The following is a 15,609-nucleotide window of genomic DNA, read 5'->3' on the forward strand; positions in this document are numbered from 1 at the left end:
GAAGTCAAGAAGGAGTTGTGGGGTGGAACAGGAGCAATCTGGGGCTAGAACAGGAACAAGGCTAGAGAAAGTGGAGGCAGGGGCAGGAACAAACATAGCTATGGGCTAAGAATGCATTGAGCAGCAACTGAACTGCTACTGAGCGTAAGTATCAGTCTGTTCACTCCTTCAGTCAATCAGATGGCTCAATCAGACAGCTTCTATCAGAGCCAGCAGCATTCACTGGATTGCCTAGAGACAGGCTCTGCTGCAGGTTAAGCCCAACAAACATCCTGAATTATGCATCATATGAGAAACCTAGATATGATTATGAAACAGATTATTTTCTTTGCTACTCAGTGGAATAGATCTAATGTTCTGAACAACATGGAATAACTGTGAGGATACACTTCAGTACAAAATAATCAAATCCTACATGGAATGTTAATAGAGCCTTACCGTGAAAGTACCATCATTTTGGCTTTAGTTATTGTTAACCCAGCATTAATGATGATATCAATTAGGTCTCCAATCTTGGGTACTGCATCAGGTTTAACCAAAGCCAGTGTTCTGAAAAAGCAGAACAAAAAAAATTTGGAATTTTCATTCTTTAGGAAAAGACAAAGTTAAAGTTACACTTAAAGAAAAAAGCCTCACAAAAGGAAATACAGAAATGCACAGTTACAGTCATCCAACAATTTTACCTCAGTCCTTACTGACCTTCCAACCAGCACAGGCATATCTTTCATGTACGAGAGAGGCATTAAAACCTTAAAAAAATGGTTATCTACCTTTTCGTAACTGTTGTTCTTTGAGATGCGTTGCTCATGTCCATTTCATTCTAGGTGTGTGCATGCTCATGTGCACAGTCCTTGGAGATTTTTGCCTTAGCGGTACCCGTAGGGTAGGCTGTAGTGCCCTCTTGAGTGCCGCGCTCATGTGCTTGTATATTAGGCGATGCCGACCCTATGCATTCTCAGTTCCTTCTTGCTGGCAACTCTGACAAAGGAGCAGGAAGGCAGGTAATGGAATGGACATGAGCAACACATCTCGAAGAACAGTTATGAAAAGGTAGGTAACCGGTTTTTCTTCAAGTGCTTGCTCAAGTCTATTCCATTCTAGGTGACTCACAAGTAGTATCCTCAGAAGTGGGCTCAGAGTTCACAATTTAGCGTCTTGGGCATAGTGGATTAGTGCATAATGGGACATGAACATGTGGATGGTCGACCAGGTGGCCACACTACAGATGTCCTGGATAGGCACTTGGGCTAGGAAAACTGCCAAAGAGGCTTGCGCCCTGGTTGAGTGGGTGGTGACAATCGCCGGAGGTGACTCCTTCACCTGATCGTAACACCAGTGAATGCAAGCAGTGATCCAAGAAGAAATTCTTTGAGCAGACACTGGACGACCTTTCATCCTGTCGGCCACCACAATGAATTGCGTCAATTTGCAGAATGGCTTGGTTCTTTCAATATAGAAGGCTAGCACCCTCATGACATCTAGAGAATGCAATCTACACTCCTCCTCCAATTTATGCGGCTTTGGAAAAGACAGGTAAGTAAACGTCCTAGCCCATATGAAACTGCGAGACCACCTTGGGCAGGAAAGCTGGGTGTGGCTGCAGCTGGACCTTGTCTTTGTAGAAGACTGTATAGGGTGGTTTCGAGGTAAGCGCTCTAATCTCTGAGACCCGGCAGGTGGATGTTATCACAACTAGGACCGCGATCTTCCAGGACAGGAGAAGGAGAGAGCAAGAAGCCAGAGGCCCGAAGCGGGGTCCTGTGAGCCGTGACAGCACAACATTCAGGTCCCAGGGAAGAATGGGGTCCCTGACATGTGGGTAGAGACACTTGAGGCCCTTGAAGACCTGGCAGTCGTATCCCAGGCAAAAACAGACCTACCCTCCAGCGGCGGATGGAAGGCCGAAATAGCAGCCAAGTGGACCTTGACAGATGAAAGGGACAGGCCTTAGAACTTGAGATGCAGAAGATAGTCTGAGGCCCGCTCAGCCCGAATACCTTTATCCAAGGTCCAATAAGCGAACCACTTCCATTTGGCTAGGTAGAATGCTCTGGTAGAGGGCTTTCTGCTACCCAATAAGTCCTGCTGGACAGCTGCTGAGCACTCTGGCTCCTCCGAATTTAACCATGCATCAGCCAAGGTGTCAGGTGCAGTCCTGCCAGGTTTGGATGAAGGAGACTGCCGTGGTTTTGGGACAGCAGGTCCGGCCTGAGCAGCAGCTGTAACAGAGCAACCAACGAGAGGTCCGGCAGCGTGCTGAACTAGTGCCGGCACGGTCAAGCTGGTGCTATGAGGATCACCTTCGCCCTGTCCTGCCTGATTTTGACGAGGACTCTGTGAATCAGCAACACCAGAGGGAAGACGTACAATAGAGCCCCCGACCATGGGAGCAGAAAAGCGTCCGACAGGGAGCCACTGTTTATCCTCCAAATCAAGCAGAAAACATGGCAATTCCTGTTCTGCCAGGATGTGAACAGGTCCACCTAGGGAGTTCATCTTCCAGAGGTGGGGAAGTTGGCCACTTTCAGATGGAGAGACCATTCATGGCGAGACGAGAAGGTCCTGCTGAGGCGATCTGTCAAAGTGTTCCTGGGCCTCGGGGAGGTATGAGGCTACAAGATGGATATCGTGTTATACACAGAAGTCCCAAAGCCTGAGGGCTTCCTGGCAAAGGGCAGACAACCTGTCCCCACCTTGCTTGTTGATACAGAACATAGTCACTGTATTGTCCATTAGGACCTGGACCACCCTGCTTTTTATGTGAGGTAGGAAGGCTTGACAGACCAGGAGAACCACTTTGAGCTCCCTGATGTTGATCTATAGGGAGCAATCGTGACTCGACCAACAACCTGATGTGCTGAGATCGCCCAGGTAGGCTCGCCTCCCCAGGTCGGAGGCATCAGAGATGAGGGTCACGGACAGGGACGGAGTCATGAAGGGAACCTCCTCCAACACCGATGCAGGATTCCACCACCAAGTGAGTGATGACATTCCATGGTCTGGGACCCTGACCACAGGGTCCACACTGTGTCGGTTGGGGACGTAGACTGACACCAGCCATGCCTGCAGGGGCCTGAAGCAGAGCCATATGTGCCGGACCACTAAGTGCAGGCTGCCATGTAGGCACGTGTGAGTGGGTGGGCTTGCATGCACGAGATCAGGTCTGCCATGGCTTGGAACTGAGCTTCAGGAGGAAGGCTCTGGCCTGAGTAGAGTCAAGGATTGCTCCAATGAACTCTATGCGTTGTACAGGCATTAGGGTTGATTTTTTTCTCGTTTATCAACAGGTCCAGGCTGCAACAAGTGGAGCAAACCAGATCGAGATATCACCGCACCTGATCTCAGGACCGACCCTTTATTAGCCAGTCATCGAGGTACGGATAAATTTGCACCTCATGTCACCTCAGGTAAGTGGCCACCGGTGCTATTTACTTGATAAACGCTCTCGGGGCTGACATGAGACTGAAGCGCAGCGCTGTGAATTGAAAATGGCGGTGGCCCAAAACAGAGGAAACGCCTGTGCCCCAGGAAAGTAGAAATATGGAAGTGTGTGTCCTTCAAGTCAAGGACAGCAAATCAGTCTCCAGGATCCAGGGAGGGAATAATGGAAGCCAGAGAGACCACGCAAAACTAACTTCTTGAGAGATTTGTTGAGGAGAAGCAGGTCCAGAATGGGTCTGAGGGCCCCTTTTGCTTTTGGGATTAGGAAATAATGGGAGTAGAACCCCTTACCCCTCAAGTCTGGAGGGACCTCTTCTACTGCCCCCAGGCGTAAGAGGCTCTCGACTTCTGGAAGGAGGAGTTGATCGTGAGAAGGGTCCCTGAAGGGGGAAAGGGAAGGGGGGCAGTAGGGAGGGTCGGCCACAGGGTGTAGCCCGAAGATGATATGTTGAGCAACCAACGGTCCGAGGTCAGCCGCAATCAGGAGGACCAGAAGGGGTGCAGGCGGTTGAGGAAAGAGCAGGGGGGTGGATTCTGGAAAGTGACTGGGGCATCATCTTCGGGCGCATCCTCAAAATGCCTGCTTCTGGCTTCCTTGGCCTCTGAAAGAATCAGGATGGGCAGAGGAACGGAAAGACAAAGGGCGATGCCATTTAAATCCTTTGTCTCTGTCCTCCTTTTTGTAGGAGCTGGACCAAAGGATACCCCAGGACCTCAATGGAGGCAGAGGCGGTGGGGGACGGAAAGGCTTTCTAGCCTGCTGAGGGGTGTGTAGGACCAAGGAGCTGAGGGTGGTCTTTAAGGCCATGGAGCCGTGCATTGGTCAGCTCCGAAAAGATCTCTGATCCCTCAAACGGAAGGTCTTGAACAATAGTCTGCATCTCCTGGGAGAGCGCAGAGGACTGTAACCAGGAGCTGCACCTCATGATCACCGCAGAAGTGACCACCCTGGCTACTGAATCCAAGGCCATATGGAGGGTGCCTCTTACCACCGCTCTGCCCTCATCCACCAAGGTGGTGAACTCCTGGGCTCGGTCTTGTGGGACTCCTTGAATTTGCTGATGGAGTCCCACAGGCTGAAGTTGTACCTGCCTAGCAGGGCCTGATGGTTAGACATGCGAAATTGCAGGCTGACTGTCAAATAAATTTTCCTGCCAAACAAGTCCAGCCTCTTGACATCTATTTTTCAGTGTGCCGCTTGCCTGGCCCTTTTGTTGATGGCGGACACAACCAGGGATCCCACTGGAGGGTGGGTGACAGGTACTCAAAACCCTTTGCGGAGACATAGTACTTCTCTTCCGCCTTCTTAGAGGTAGGCAAAATGGAAAAGGGGGTCTGCCATAATTATTTAGCAATTTTAAGGACCCCTGGAGGGATGGGCTGTGCAACCCAGGCCAGGGTAGTGGAGGATATGACATTAAAAAGAGGTCGTCAGACTCCTCCGCTAGCTCCTCGACCTCCAAGTTCAGGTTGGCAGCCACCCTTTTGAGCAGGGCCTGGTGCTCCTTGAAATCATGCGTGGCACCGTTCGCTTGTGAGGGGCCTGCCACTGCTTCATCTGGAGACGATGAAGATGACTTCACAGCAGGGGGAAGGGCAGCTTCCCCTTGCTCATCCCAGGATGGCTCCTGGGGTGTCGGGGCCCACTGTGTCGCACCCACATCTGATTCGGCACTGTGCTCTGACTCAGGTGCTGGAGGCGGCTTGTCCAATGCGGCCTGGGAGGAACAGTGGGAGTATGGGACTGGCCTAACAGGTACACCCCACGGGCTCCAGTGCTGCCTCTGAATGGGCCATTTCCCCTGCCTCCACGCCACCACCGCAGGAACCGCGCTGGTCTCGCCTTTTATAGTTGACAGTCTGAACTCCCCTTCAGACTCGGACCATTGCCTGTTCGGTGACCAGGGCAGAGCCGTAGATGCCTGCATCTGCCGACGGACCCTCGTCTGCAACTGGTAAGGAGAGGGCAAGGACTGGTGCCTGCCCAAAGAGTGGTACCGGGGAGCTGGAGACGGGTGCCGCAACCGGGAACAATCCCGCACCGGGGGGATTGACACCTGGGAGACCGCCTAAGTGATATAGATCTGCACCATGGTGAACTCTGGCCGGAAGCCAGACGGTACGATGGGTACGGGGATCGGCGTTGTGACTCAGGTGTTCCATGCCTTGCAGGCAGAGACCTTGGCAGCAGGGACCTGTGTCTTCTAACTGGGGACTCAGGCCATGGTGATGGGGATCAACGTCTATGGACCAGGGATGCGCTGATGCTTTAGGGGGCAGTCCCATAACTGGCTTGCCCATAGATGCTGGGGCTTTGGTTGGTTCCATCGCATGGCTTGGTGTCTGTGATGGTGGCTGGCCTACATCCTCTTTGGCCACCGGGCCCACTCCAGGCACAGATGACCCTACTAGGGGATGGGACCCCATGCCGCTCCCAGGAGTCAGACGTGGGTCCCTGGCTGGACTGGGAGGTCTGACCGCAGCAGTACCCCCGAGCAGCTCCAGTGCAGGTACGTGGCCTGACATAGGTCCTTTGCCCGAAGCCCCCTTTTTCTGTGGTGCCGGTGGGCTCACTGACTTCAACTACTTCTTAGGTACCAGGGAGGGGGAACAGTGCTGGGAGGGTGCCAGTGGTGCACTGCGTGCCGACACCAAGGTGCCGGGCATGGAGTCCGATTGGGACGGCTCCAAGGTAGGACAAAGCGCAGCCTTCATGAGGAGAACCCTCAAGTGGATACCCTGCTCCCTTTGAGTTCGAGGGCGAAATTTTTGCAGATCCTGCATTTGTCCTTTCTGTGGGACTGCCCCAAACACTTTAAATAGCTCTCGTGGGGGTCGCTAGTGGGCATCGGCCATCTGCACACTGAGCATGGCTTAAAGGCTGGGGAACGAGGCATGTCCCGCTTTGACGCAAAGTCCCAGCCAAGACTCTCAACGCCTAAACAACTACCCTAACACACAACTTAAAGATCTATGGACCTAACAACTAACACAATAGACTGTAAGAACTGCTAATGCTCTTGCGACCAACCAACCATCACAGGCGGTAAGAAGGAACTGACAGGGCGTAGAGTCAGCAGTGCCTAATATACCAGCACATGAGCACACCACTCAAGAGGGTGCTACAGTCGACCCTATGGGTACTGCTATGGCAAAAATCTCTGACGACTGTGCACATGGGCACGCACACACCTAGAATGGAATCTACATGAGCAAGCACTCGAAGAAGAAGAATATTTGCCTGTGGCATGGTCAGCAGTACATATGGGATCTCTGTGTCATCTAAAATGTCCAACTTCAGATATGGTAGCATAAAGCTATGCTAAGTCTCACAATAGGGCAATCCTTTATAACCAAAAGTCCATGTACCTTTGGGAGGCTGTCCTGAATGTGGTTACTGCTGAGAATGTGAAAGCCTAATTTTCTGGTGAATGCACAGCACATTGAGATCCTTAGATAGAAGGGGCTATAGAAGTGCAAATAATATATTTATTTGATTTATAAAGTGGAACTATTTCATGCTGGAGGTTGAGATATTTTTCCATCATGTCCTCCCACCCCCATCACACTCCAACAAAGCAAGCTTTAACATCCCATTTGTTCCCTTTTCCCTCTTCCATTTCTGCCCGTTTATTCACACTGCTCTTTATGCATAGAGTGACCTCCCCTGATCAACAAGCAGCTACGCTCTTCCTATTCAAATCCTTCCATAAAAATTGTGCTTCTCGCACGAAGCTTGTAAAAAAAAAAAAAAAAAAAGTGAGATCCTTATTTATTATTTGTATTATAGTAATACCTAGAGGTCCCATCATGCTAGGTACTGTACAGACACAGGGGCTCTCTTCCAAAGAGCGAATAATCTAAAAAGGCAGAATAAAGGAAGCATTATCTCTATTTTATGGGTAAGAATTATATTATGAGAGAAATCAAAACAAAAACCTCTAAGCTATCCAGTTCATCCTGTCTTCTCTGCAATTATCTTTTAGACTCTAAGCACTTGGGAGCCAGGATTCTTTTTATCATTCTCTTTTGTACAGCACCAAGTGCACTGTCAGTACTAAATTCATTATTAATCATAAATAATAAGCAGCATAACAGGAACTCTGTAAAATGACATTGTGTGCTTCCATTATTTAGTCTCACAGTGAGTCAGCATCAACTGTGCTCAAGCTTACAAATCAACAGATGATTTATTTTACCGCCTGTACCAGAAACTGCCTGGAATCTGAAAATCCAGCGGGGCTCTTTTGTCTCTTACACCATCTCCAGCAATGGAAGATATTCAAGACTGAATGTTTCCTTTATAGCAGTGCATCTATATAGAGAAGACAGATGCTGCCACTTTGCTGGTTTTATTTCACAGCATACTGGAGAAGACAGTTTCTGTGTTCGCTACAATTTGTTCTAACTGGAAATAACATGCTGAAATTAGGGGAAATTGACAAAGTGCCATTCCATTTGCTCTGATCACTAAAAGATATCAAAGTTGCAGATGTTGTGGGGGAAAACATAACACTCTAGGCTTTTACAGAGAATGGACACAGGAAATGTTAGAAGAGAGGTGGAAATTAATCTCACACTCCTGGTGGGGCAGAGGAAGGGATAGACCTAAGCTGCAAAATTCACAGTCAAATGTGAACTTCCCCAAAGATCAGGATGCTCAGATCTGTGGATCTGATTAAGGTGCATGTCTACCGGAAACAGTGCGATGGTGCAGACAAGATTGATTGGTTAAGATGCTAGAAAGGATCAAGTTGTTTAACCAGGAATTTCAATTCAGTTTGAAGCTAGTATTTCCCTTCAGAATGTTTGTCTAGGGTTGTTTTTTGTTTCTGTTGTTGTAGTTATATAGACTATCAGAGAGGAGGGGTTTAATCCTAGAATAATCTGTCGTTTACTTTGCTGATTTCAGACTTTGATAGGAGATCCTTAATTGCTAGCAACATGCTGTGAAATAGGATATGGTGAATCCATTATCTTCAGTACTAGCTGAAATAAGCATCTGTCAGGAGTGGGTTGTAATAGTATTTTCAGTGTGTTTTTTATGGAGGTGTGCAGGATAGAAAGTGCGATGATCCAGCATGCTGAGGGCTGTTCCTGAGATTGGATTTTGGATCCATGTGATCTAGTTGTAGTTTTAATTAGCATTATGTTTTAGGGGTCTGACATGTGAGTTCACACAAGTGCATTAGGGAGCAATTACATCTGGGAACAAAGGGAAAAGAATTAAAAACTAGACTCGGTTACTTTGTATCACACAGTAAATCTGAATACCAATCTCTTGTGGTTATTGAAAGAAAGATAGTAAGTGATCATAAGAAGGGTATCTGGTGCATAAAACACAAAGTATGCTGTGGCTAAAGCTGGTATTTATTTTTACTGGAAGGACTATTACAAGTACAAAATCTAATGCTGTGGAGGGGAGGAAATGTTAAATATGATAAATGACTGACTGGAAGCACATTAATGAATTACCAAATCAGTAAAATAATCTGGTATTTCTGGTTTGTCATGAGCATTCTAATAATTTTTTTAAACCAGTTATGGGTCAATGGTAACATTGAAAGACACACGGTCCTCTTTAAAAATAAAATAAAATAAAAATAAGTAAATAAATTAGTCTGAAAAATGTTTAACTAAACTAGTGTTAAGCACCATCTAAGATCACTACAAGTGAAAGATTAGGAGGGAAAATTCTCTATTTTTTCCATTTTATTTACTTTGTGCATTTGACAGCACTGTGTGTTTAGCTAAGTTCCCTAGTCAGTTTCCTTGTTTGCATGGGTCTTTCAGTTAACAGTGGAAAGGGGGAAAAGAAAAAAAGCATTTAAACATACAAATGTGGCTGTAAAGCCAATAAATAAATTGTCTGGGGGACTCAGAGGCAAGTGGAGAACCTGAAACTACTTTCAAGTCACTTTTTGGAACTGGATAGATCTTAAGTTGACTGTCCGTATGGGAAAGTTTTAACTTTACGTGCAACTATAAATCAGAAGAAGGACTACATAAAAATCAGCCTTTTTTCTCCCCACACAGCAGATTAATTCCCTGTATGTGTCTGGAGTCACACTGGCTCATTTTACTGACAAAAACAAAGGCCTCAGCTTCAGAAAGTGCAAAATGCTTGATGTGCAGATGCCAGTCTAGCTTGGAGTACTCAATTTTGCACATGCTTCTCTAGTGACCAAAGTATGTGCAAGTTTTCCGAACATGAGTCTAAGTGTTTCCTTCTGCTAGATGTTCTGTAATAGTCCTGCATGGCCCATACAAGGTGAAGATTATTCTGCCTCGTGCATCAACAGCAAAATTGTCCAGTTGCATGTTTTTTATCTTTGGTGATGCTCATTTCATCCTCTCTTGCAAAACTCCTCTTTTTCCCCTTCTGTCACTGTCATGAAACCTGCACTAAGAACTATCCCTAACAGGCAACTCCCTATAACCAGCCATTTGCCCCCGTGCAACATAATCTTGTGTAACCACTGAAAGCCAACCTCTGCTTGGAAACTGGATTTTGCTGGTCCCTTTGGTGATTGCCTAAGGTAGATTTCAATGGATGCCATTTGGTCATTCTGAATAAATTATAACACTGTCTCTTCTACAGCTAAAGATGGGCATGACAAGTATTATTAACACCATTTTACAGATGGGGAAATGAGAGATTAAGGGCACAAAGGCACAAAATTTGTACTGTTTTAATATGTAAGACTATAAATATGTTTTAATTATGTAAGAATATAAAGCAGTACAATCCTCCTAGTATAAACTGCATCCACATTGGTACAAAGGTGTTTTATACCAGCGTAGCTATTCCTATATGAGAAGTGGAATAAACAATTCCAATATAGGGCACCTTTATACTGCTGTAATTGCACCCACACTAGGGTTTATTCAGGTATCGTACATCAGTAAAAATTTACACCTCTAACCAAAAAGTTTATACTGGTATAAAAGTTGTATGTAGGCCAGGCCTAAGTGACTTGCCCAAGGTCACAGAGTTGATTCATAGAACCAGGAACATAAATAGAGCCTCATGTTTTTTGTAAATGCAAAACACCACAAAAACAAAAAAACAATGTATAAAACTAGATAAAGTGCTGCTCACTCAACTCTGGCCCAGCTGCCCCTCTGTCATGATGACAGAAAAGTAACTGGGCCAACCCTGAACAGTGCTGTGCCCCATGTGCCAGGTCACAACATCTGCGGCAAAGCAGCTGCCACTATGGGGTGAGTGCAGTGGGGGGGGGAAGGCTGGGGGAGTTCACTCTGTAAACTTCCTCCCCAAGCCTTCCACCTGCCCCAGTGGGAGGATTACCCCCCCCCGCCCCGGGCAGGACCCAACCCTCCTCCCCCCCCAGAGTGGATAAAATTGATAAAATGAAACAACACGAAATTCCTGAAAAATAAAACAAAAAAGGAATGTCACAGGGCTCTAAATATAACCCAAAAGTCCTGAAACACAATCTCTCTCTTTCATACCCTCCCTCCCACTACTCCAATTCCAACCGATAGGCAACATGCCCAGAGACCTTATTCTGGAAGGTTGTTACTGTATTCATCTCAATGGCAATATTTTTTAGGGAGTACGGAATGGTAAATGTTCAACTTTTCAACCTTATCAGTGTCTTTTTAGTGTTATTTTGATTAAAATATACGTTTTAAAATCCCACCTATAGCTCTTTAAAAACAACACAGAGAAACAGGGCTAGTTTGGGTTACTAGCTGGGTTACCAGTGTTAAGAATAGCAATCTAGAAAGGGTACTGAGTGTTTTTCTTAATGATATTGGGCTAAACTCTGGTCTCAGTGATACTGGTGCACATTCAGAGAGTAACTCCACAGAAGTCAATCTGTGTATGTGGCAGCATAACTAAGAGCAGAATTTGGTCCATGGGACTTTTTCCAGATTTGTTCTCCAAAGCAAACCTCTCCTGTCATGCAGCCTCAACTGAAAAGAGCTTATGAGCCTGATCCTCAGATGGTGTAAATTAGCATAGCTCCAATTTTCACCAGCTGAGGATCCAGCCCTATAAGTTTTCTTGCCCCCATCACCACCCAGATTTGGAATTTTTCTTTGAAATGTTCCAGCTTCTCCTTTACTGCACGAAAAGCAGTGGAGGATGGATTAAAAACAATAAAAAGCTACTAAAAGCCGATACATAAAACTCATCACTTGGTAATGAGTTGCTGTTGGATCACAAGGCCTGTGCTTTGTCCCTGCAAGACACAGTCAATAACTTTTGCAAAGTTCATTCCCTATAAGCCCAGCACATACCAAGGTTGAAATTCTTCCCCAAGCTACTCACTGAAATCAACATTTAGTGCACATCGGTGGGGTTACACAACTGTAACAAAAGCTGAACTGTGCTCCATAATTGGAGTGGGGAGCAGTTTACATATATGGGAAGGTGTGATCTGGAGGGTGTAACAACAAACAGGAAAAATCATAGGTTTGATGACAGGCGGATGGATTGCTGTCTCTTGCCAAATCTCCTTTCCCAAGATGCAAACCAACAGATATACCCTCCCATCATCCCACCCCATCAGCTGTAGAAACCCTCTCTGATCCCTCCTGAGAAAGACAATTAGTTTGATAAACTCACTTGCATAAACAGTTTTGTGGATAGCAAATACCAAAGGAACTTCAGAGACCACATCCTCTTACCTTTCTTTGCGGCTACCCAGCTTGCGGGCTGTGTATTGATCCCCATAGTCTACTAGGGAAAGGTGACGTGAAAAGACAGTAACTTTGTTGCCTATAAACAAATCTTCTAGGTGTAAGTCATCATATTTTGTGCGTTTCAGAAAGGTGCGACGGTTCTTCACATCATACTGCAAAGAGAAGGAAGATCACCAAGCAGTTAAAGAGAGTGGTTAAACAATGAGCAAACTAAAAATAAATTCTATTCAATTTTAGAACAGCCTCAAAAGTATTATGGGATCACGTGAGGTTGCTAGATTCACTGAATTTCTAACCCTTTGAGTTTGCACGTACAATAGAGAAGGTCATGAGATGAAGCCAACTGTTATACATTTATTCCATTTTAACTGTCAGCCGGTGACACTGGGAGTCCCCTCAATACCAGCTGGCGGGGGGCATAACATACTGTAATTCACATCTGGCCTGACATGCTCATTGCCCCCAATATACTGGTGTCAAAGTGTCATGTAAGGTACCATGTACAAAATCCTAGTAATGTCAACTCAGTACTTAATCTTTCTGAGGAAAATGCAGTAAGTTCCATGAAGTTTACTGGGTGAGCTGTCAAAGCATCAGAGGAGATCTTAAAAGCAACAGTTTCCTTTCAGCTGCGTGCAGATATTAAAAATCCCAAGGCACTTCTGTAACTGTAGGGGTCTGGCCTGCTGTCCTCAGCCAAAACTGCCCCTTCCCACCCTTATATACCATGTGCCACCCTCCACGACAATGCTATACCAACCATCAGATTCTGTGAAACTTTTGCCCATTTTTAGAACCAAACTGAATCTTTTTGATAATCTGAAGTGTTTGGGAAGTTTAGACTTGAAATTAGACGAAGGATTCTAACCGTCAGAGGAGTGAACTTTTGGAATAGCCTTCCAAAGGAAGCAGTGGGGGCAAAAGATCTATCTGGCTTTAAGATTAAACTCGATACATTTATGGAGGAGATGGTATGATGGGATAACATGATTTTAGAAATTAATTGATCTTTAAATATTCATGGTAAATAGGCCTAATGGCCTGTGATGGGATGTTAGATGGGGTGGGATCTGAGTTACCCAGGAAAGAATTTTCTGTATCATCTGACTGGTGAATCTTGTCCATACACTCAGGGTTTAGCTGATCACCATATTTGGGGTCGGGAAGGAATTTTCCTCCAGGGCAGATTGGAAGAGGCCCTGGAGGTTTTTTGCCTTCCTCTGTGGCATGGGGCATGGGTCACTTGCTGGAGGATTCTCTGCTCCTTGAAGTCTTTAAACCACGATTTGAGGACTTCAATAGCTCAGACATAGGTGAGAGGTTTTTCGCAGGAGTGGGTGGGTGAAATTCTGTGGCCTGCGTTGTGCAGGAGGTCAGACTAGATGATCATCATGGTCCCTTCTGACCTTAGTATCTATGAATCTCTCTCCCATTTCCAGATTCTGACTGGAATCAATAGAAGTCTCACAGGACAGCCTGCTCTTGTGAAATTCACAGCCCAATTCTGCATACTTAAAAGGTCAGAATAGTTCTGAGAAGCACTCATTTTGGTGAGGATTGGGTGGGCTACCTCACTCTGAACTTTTTGAGGTTCCTCATCACTATTCAGAATGAAACCCTTCTTAGTTCTTTGCATTAGTTGACATCCTATATTCTAATAGTTGATGAGATGGTAAAATAATAAAACAGTCCCTTGAATTCTGCTGTATAGTATTGCCTGACTTGTTCAAGAGTTGTATTTTCAGATGTAAGTAAATCAATAATCTTCAAAACCCTGACACCTGCATATTTCCTAGCCCCGTTCAACCCTAGCAGAGGAAAAAATGTGTTCCAGTTATTTTGCACTCCTTTCCAAGTCATTGATGTAACATGGATGAAAAAAGCCTGAAGATGGCATTTCCTCATCTACCTGTTTGTGGTTTATTTTTTGGCATGGATGCCTGGATATATTTATAAACCCTATTTTAAAAAAAATGACGAGCCACAAAGTTGGTAAACAATAGATCAACATTACTTAGATTTGGTAAATACAGCTTGCAGTTTTATCTCTCTCTCTCCACACGCATTCTTTGCCTGAAGAAGCAAGTTTAGTGGAAATGAAATAATGTCTGCTAACAATCTATGTTTTCTTGTGTGTGTTTTTTTAAAAAAAAAAAAAGTTATAAGCCTTCTCTAATTAAGGCAGTCATCTACATAACTACTATTCCAAGCAATAAATTGTTAAGGATTAACCTGCAAGGTTTCAAATGATGTCAAATTCTGAGAACCAAGCATGAATATTTGCCAACAGATCCAATTTGCTCACAGCACTCCCTGATACCCTTTTCTGTTGTGGGCTACTGGGAGAAGAAACAAAAAAATCCTGCCAAACTCTCCCACAGACAATAGAGGCCACTCCTCCTGCTATGTAGCTGCCTCTCCAATATTTTCACTGCTTCCTCTACCAGTTTCCCCCTTTTCCTCAGGAACAGCCAAGAAGCATAGCATAGTAAGGAAATGGAGGGAAGGAAAGCTGAGAACTAGAAGGCCTCATTTACCCACAATAAGCCCTCAGCAGCTTCAGCCCCACACATGGCATAGGGGTGGTTAAGGAGAGGTTGGTGGGGGGAATCTTTACAGGGAGGGATGAAAAGGTCAAATCATTCATCACCTCCAAAAGGAAATTTGCCTACTAGTTGCCACCTATCCTCTCTCCAGATATGTCCAAGGGAATAACAAGAAACCATCCACTTCCTCAGAAAGACAACAATAGATAGAGATGAGGCAGAGCCCATTGACAGAAGAGGTGATTCAGTGGGGATTGGTACTGGACATAGTTGGGATTTATATAAATTCAGAAGAGCATCCAAATTTTAAGACAGTTGTAAAGGAGTCCCCTAAGGTTTGTCTCTTCAATGACTAGAGAACATGACCACACCCAATTACTTGCATTGTGTGCCTCCGGCACAGATCCTAGTTCCTTGCTTCTTACAAGGGACCTCTACCCCTTGCGGCCTTCTTAAGTCTTTCTCTGGCAGTTTGCAGTTCTTCCTGTAGGGTTGGGGTGAAGATCTCCTGGATGAGAGTTCCCCCTGTGGCTCCAGGAGTCAGGCCAGCAGTCTACTGCTTTGCAAACACACTCCTTCCCCTCACCTGACTGCTGTTTCCTCCCTTTTACAGGCCTCCTGCCTATCATGAGTAATTGACAAAGCCGAAGGGGTGGGGAAAGCCCTGCCCCCAGGGCCTCTCTGGCACCTTTCTCATCAGCAAGAGGTCCATACACCCCATCACAACACCTGTCCAAATTGATCCCAAAATCTGAACAGCAGAGTGTGACACATGGCCAGAAAGCGTTAAACATCCTGTAAAACAAAATGACTCAAATTCAACCGTTAAAGATGTGTGGGGAGAGAATGTTTGTGTTTTTACATATGTATGGGTAGTGGTCAACAATGTAATCAACAGTCCCTGTCTATGCTGTATTCTGATAATTCAGAGATCAAAAGAACATCC

At 45.6% G+C, this 15,609-nt stretch overlaps 1 protein-coding gene across 2 annotated transcripts in view; it reads right to left on the reverse strand.

Moving 5' to 3' along the window:
- Nucleotides 1–15,609, reverse strand: part of NME7 (NME/NM23 family member 7) — a 161,659-nt gene that overhangs the window by 106,634 nt on the left and 39,416 nt on the right. For both annotated transcript variants that reach the window (XM_077821882.1, XM_077821890.1), the window contains exons 3-4: nt 12,103–12,269; nt 439–549 (exon numbers count right to left, since the gene is read on the reverse strand). In XM_077821882.1, coding sequence (XP_077678008.1) covers nt 439–549; nt 12,103–12,269 — 278 coding nt within the window. The remainder of the gene's footprint in view (nt 1–438; nt 550–12,102; nt 12,270–15,609) is intronic.

Source organism: Eretmochelys imbricata, chromosome 1 (assembly GCF_965152235.1).
Source record: "Eretmochelys imbricata isolate rEreImb1 chromosome 1, rEreImb1.hap1, whole genome shotgun sequence".
In the NCBI taxonomy this organism is placed as follows: Eukaryota; Metazoa; Chordata; order Testudines; family Cheloniidae; genus Eretmochelys; species Eretmochelys imbricata.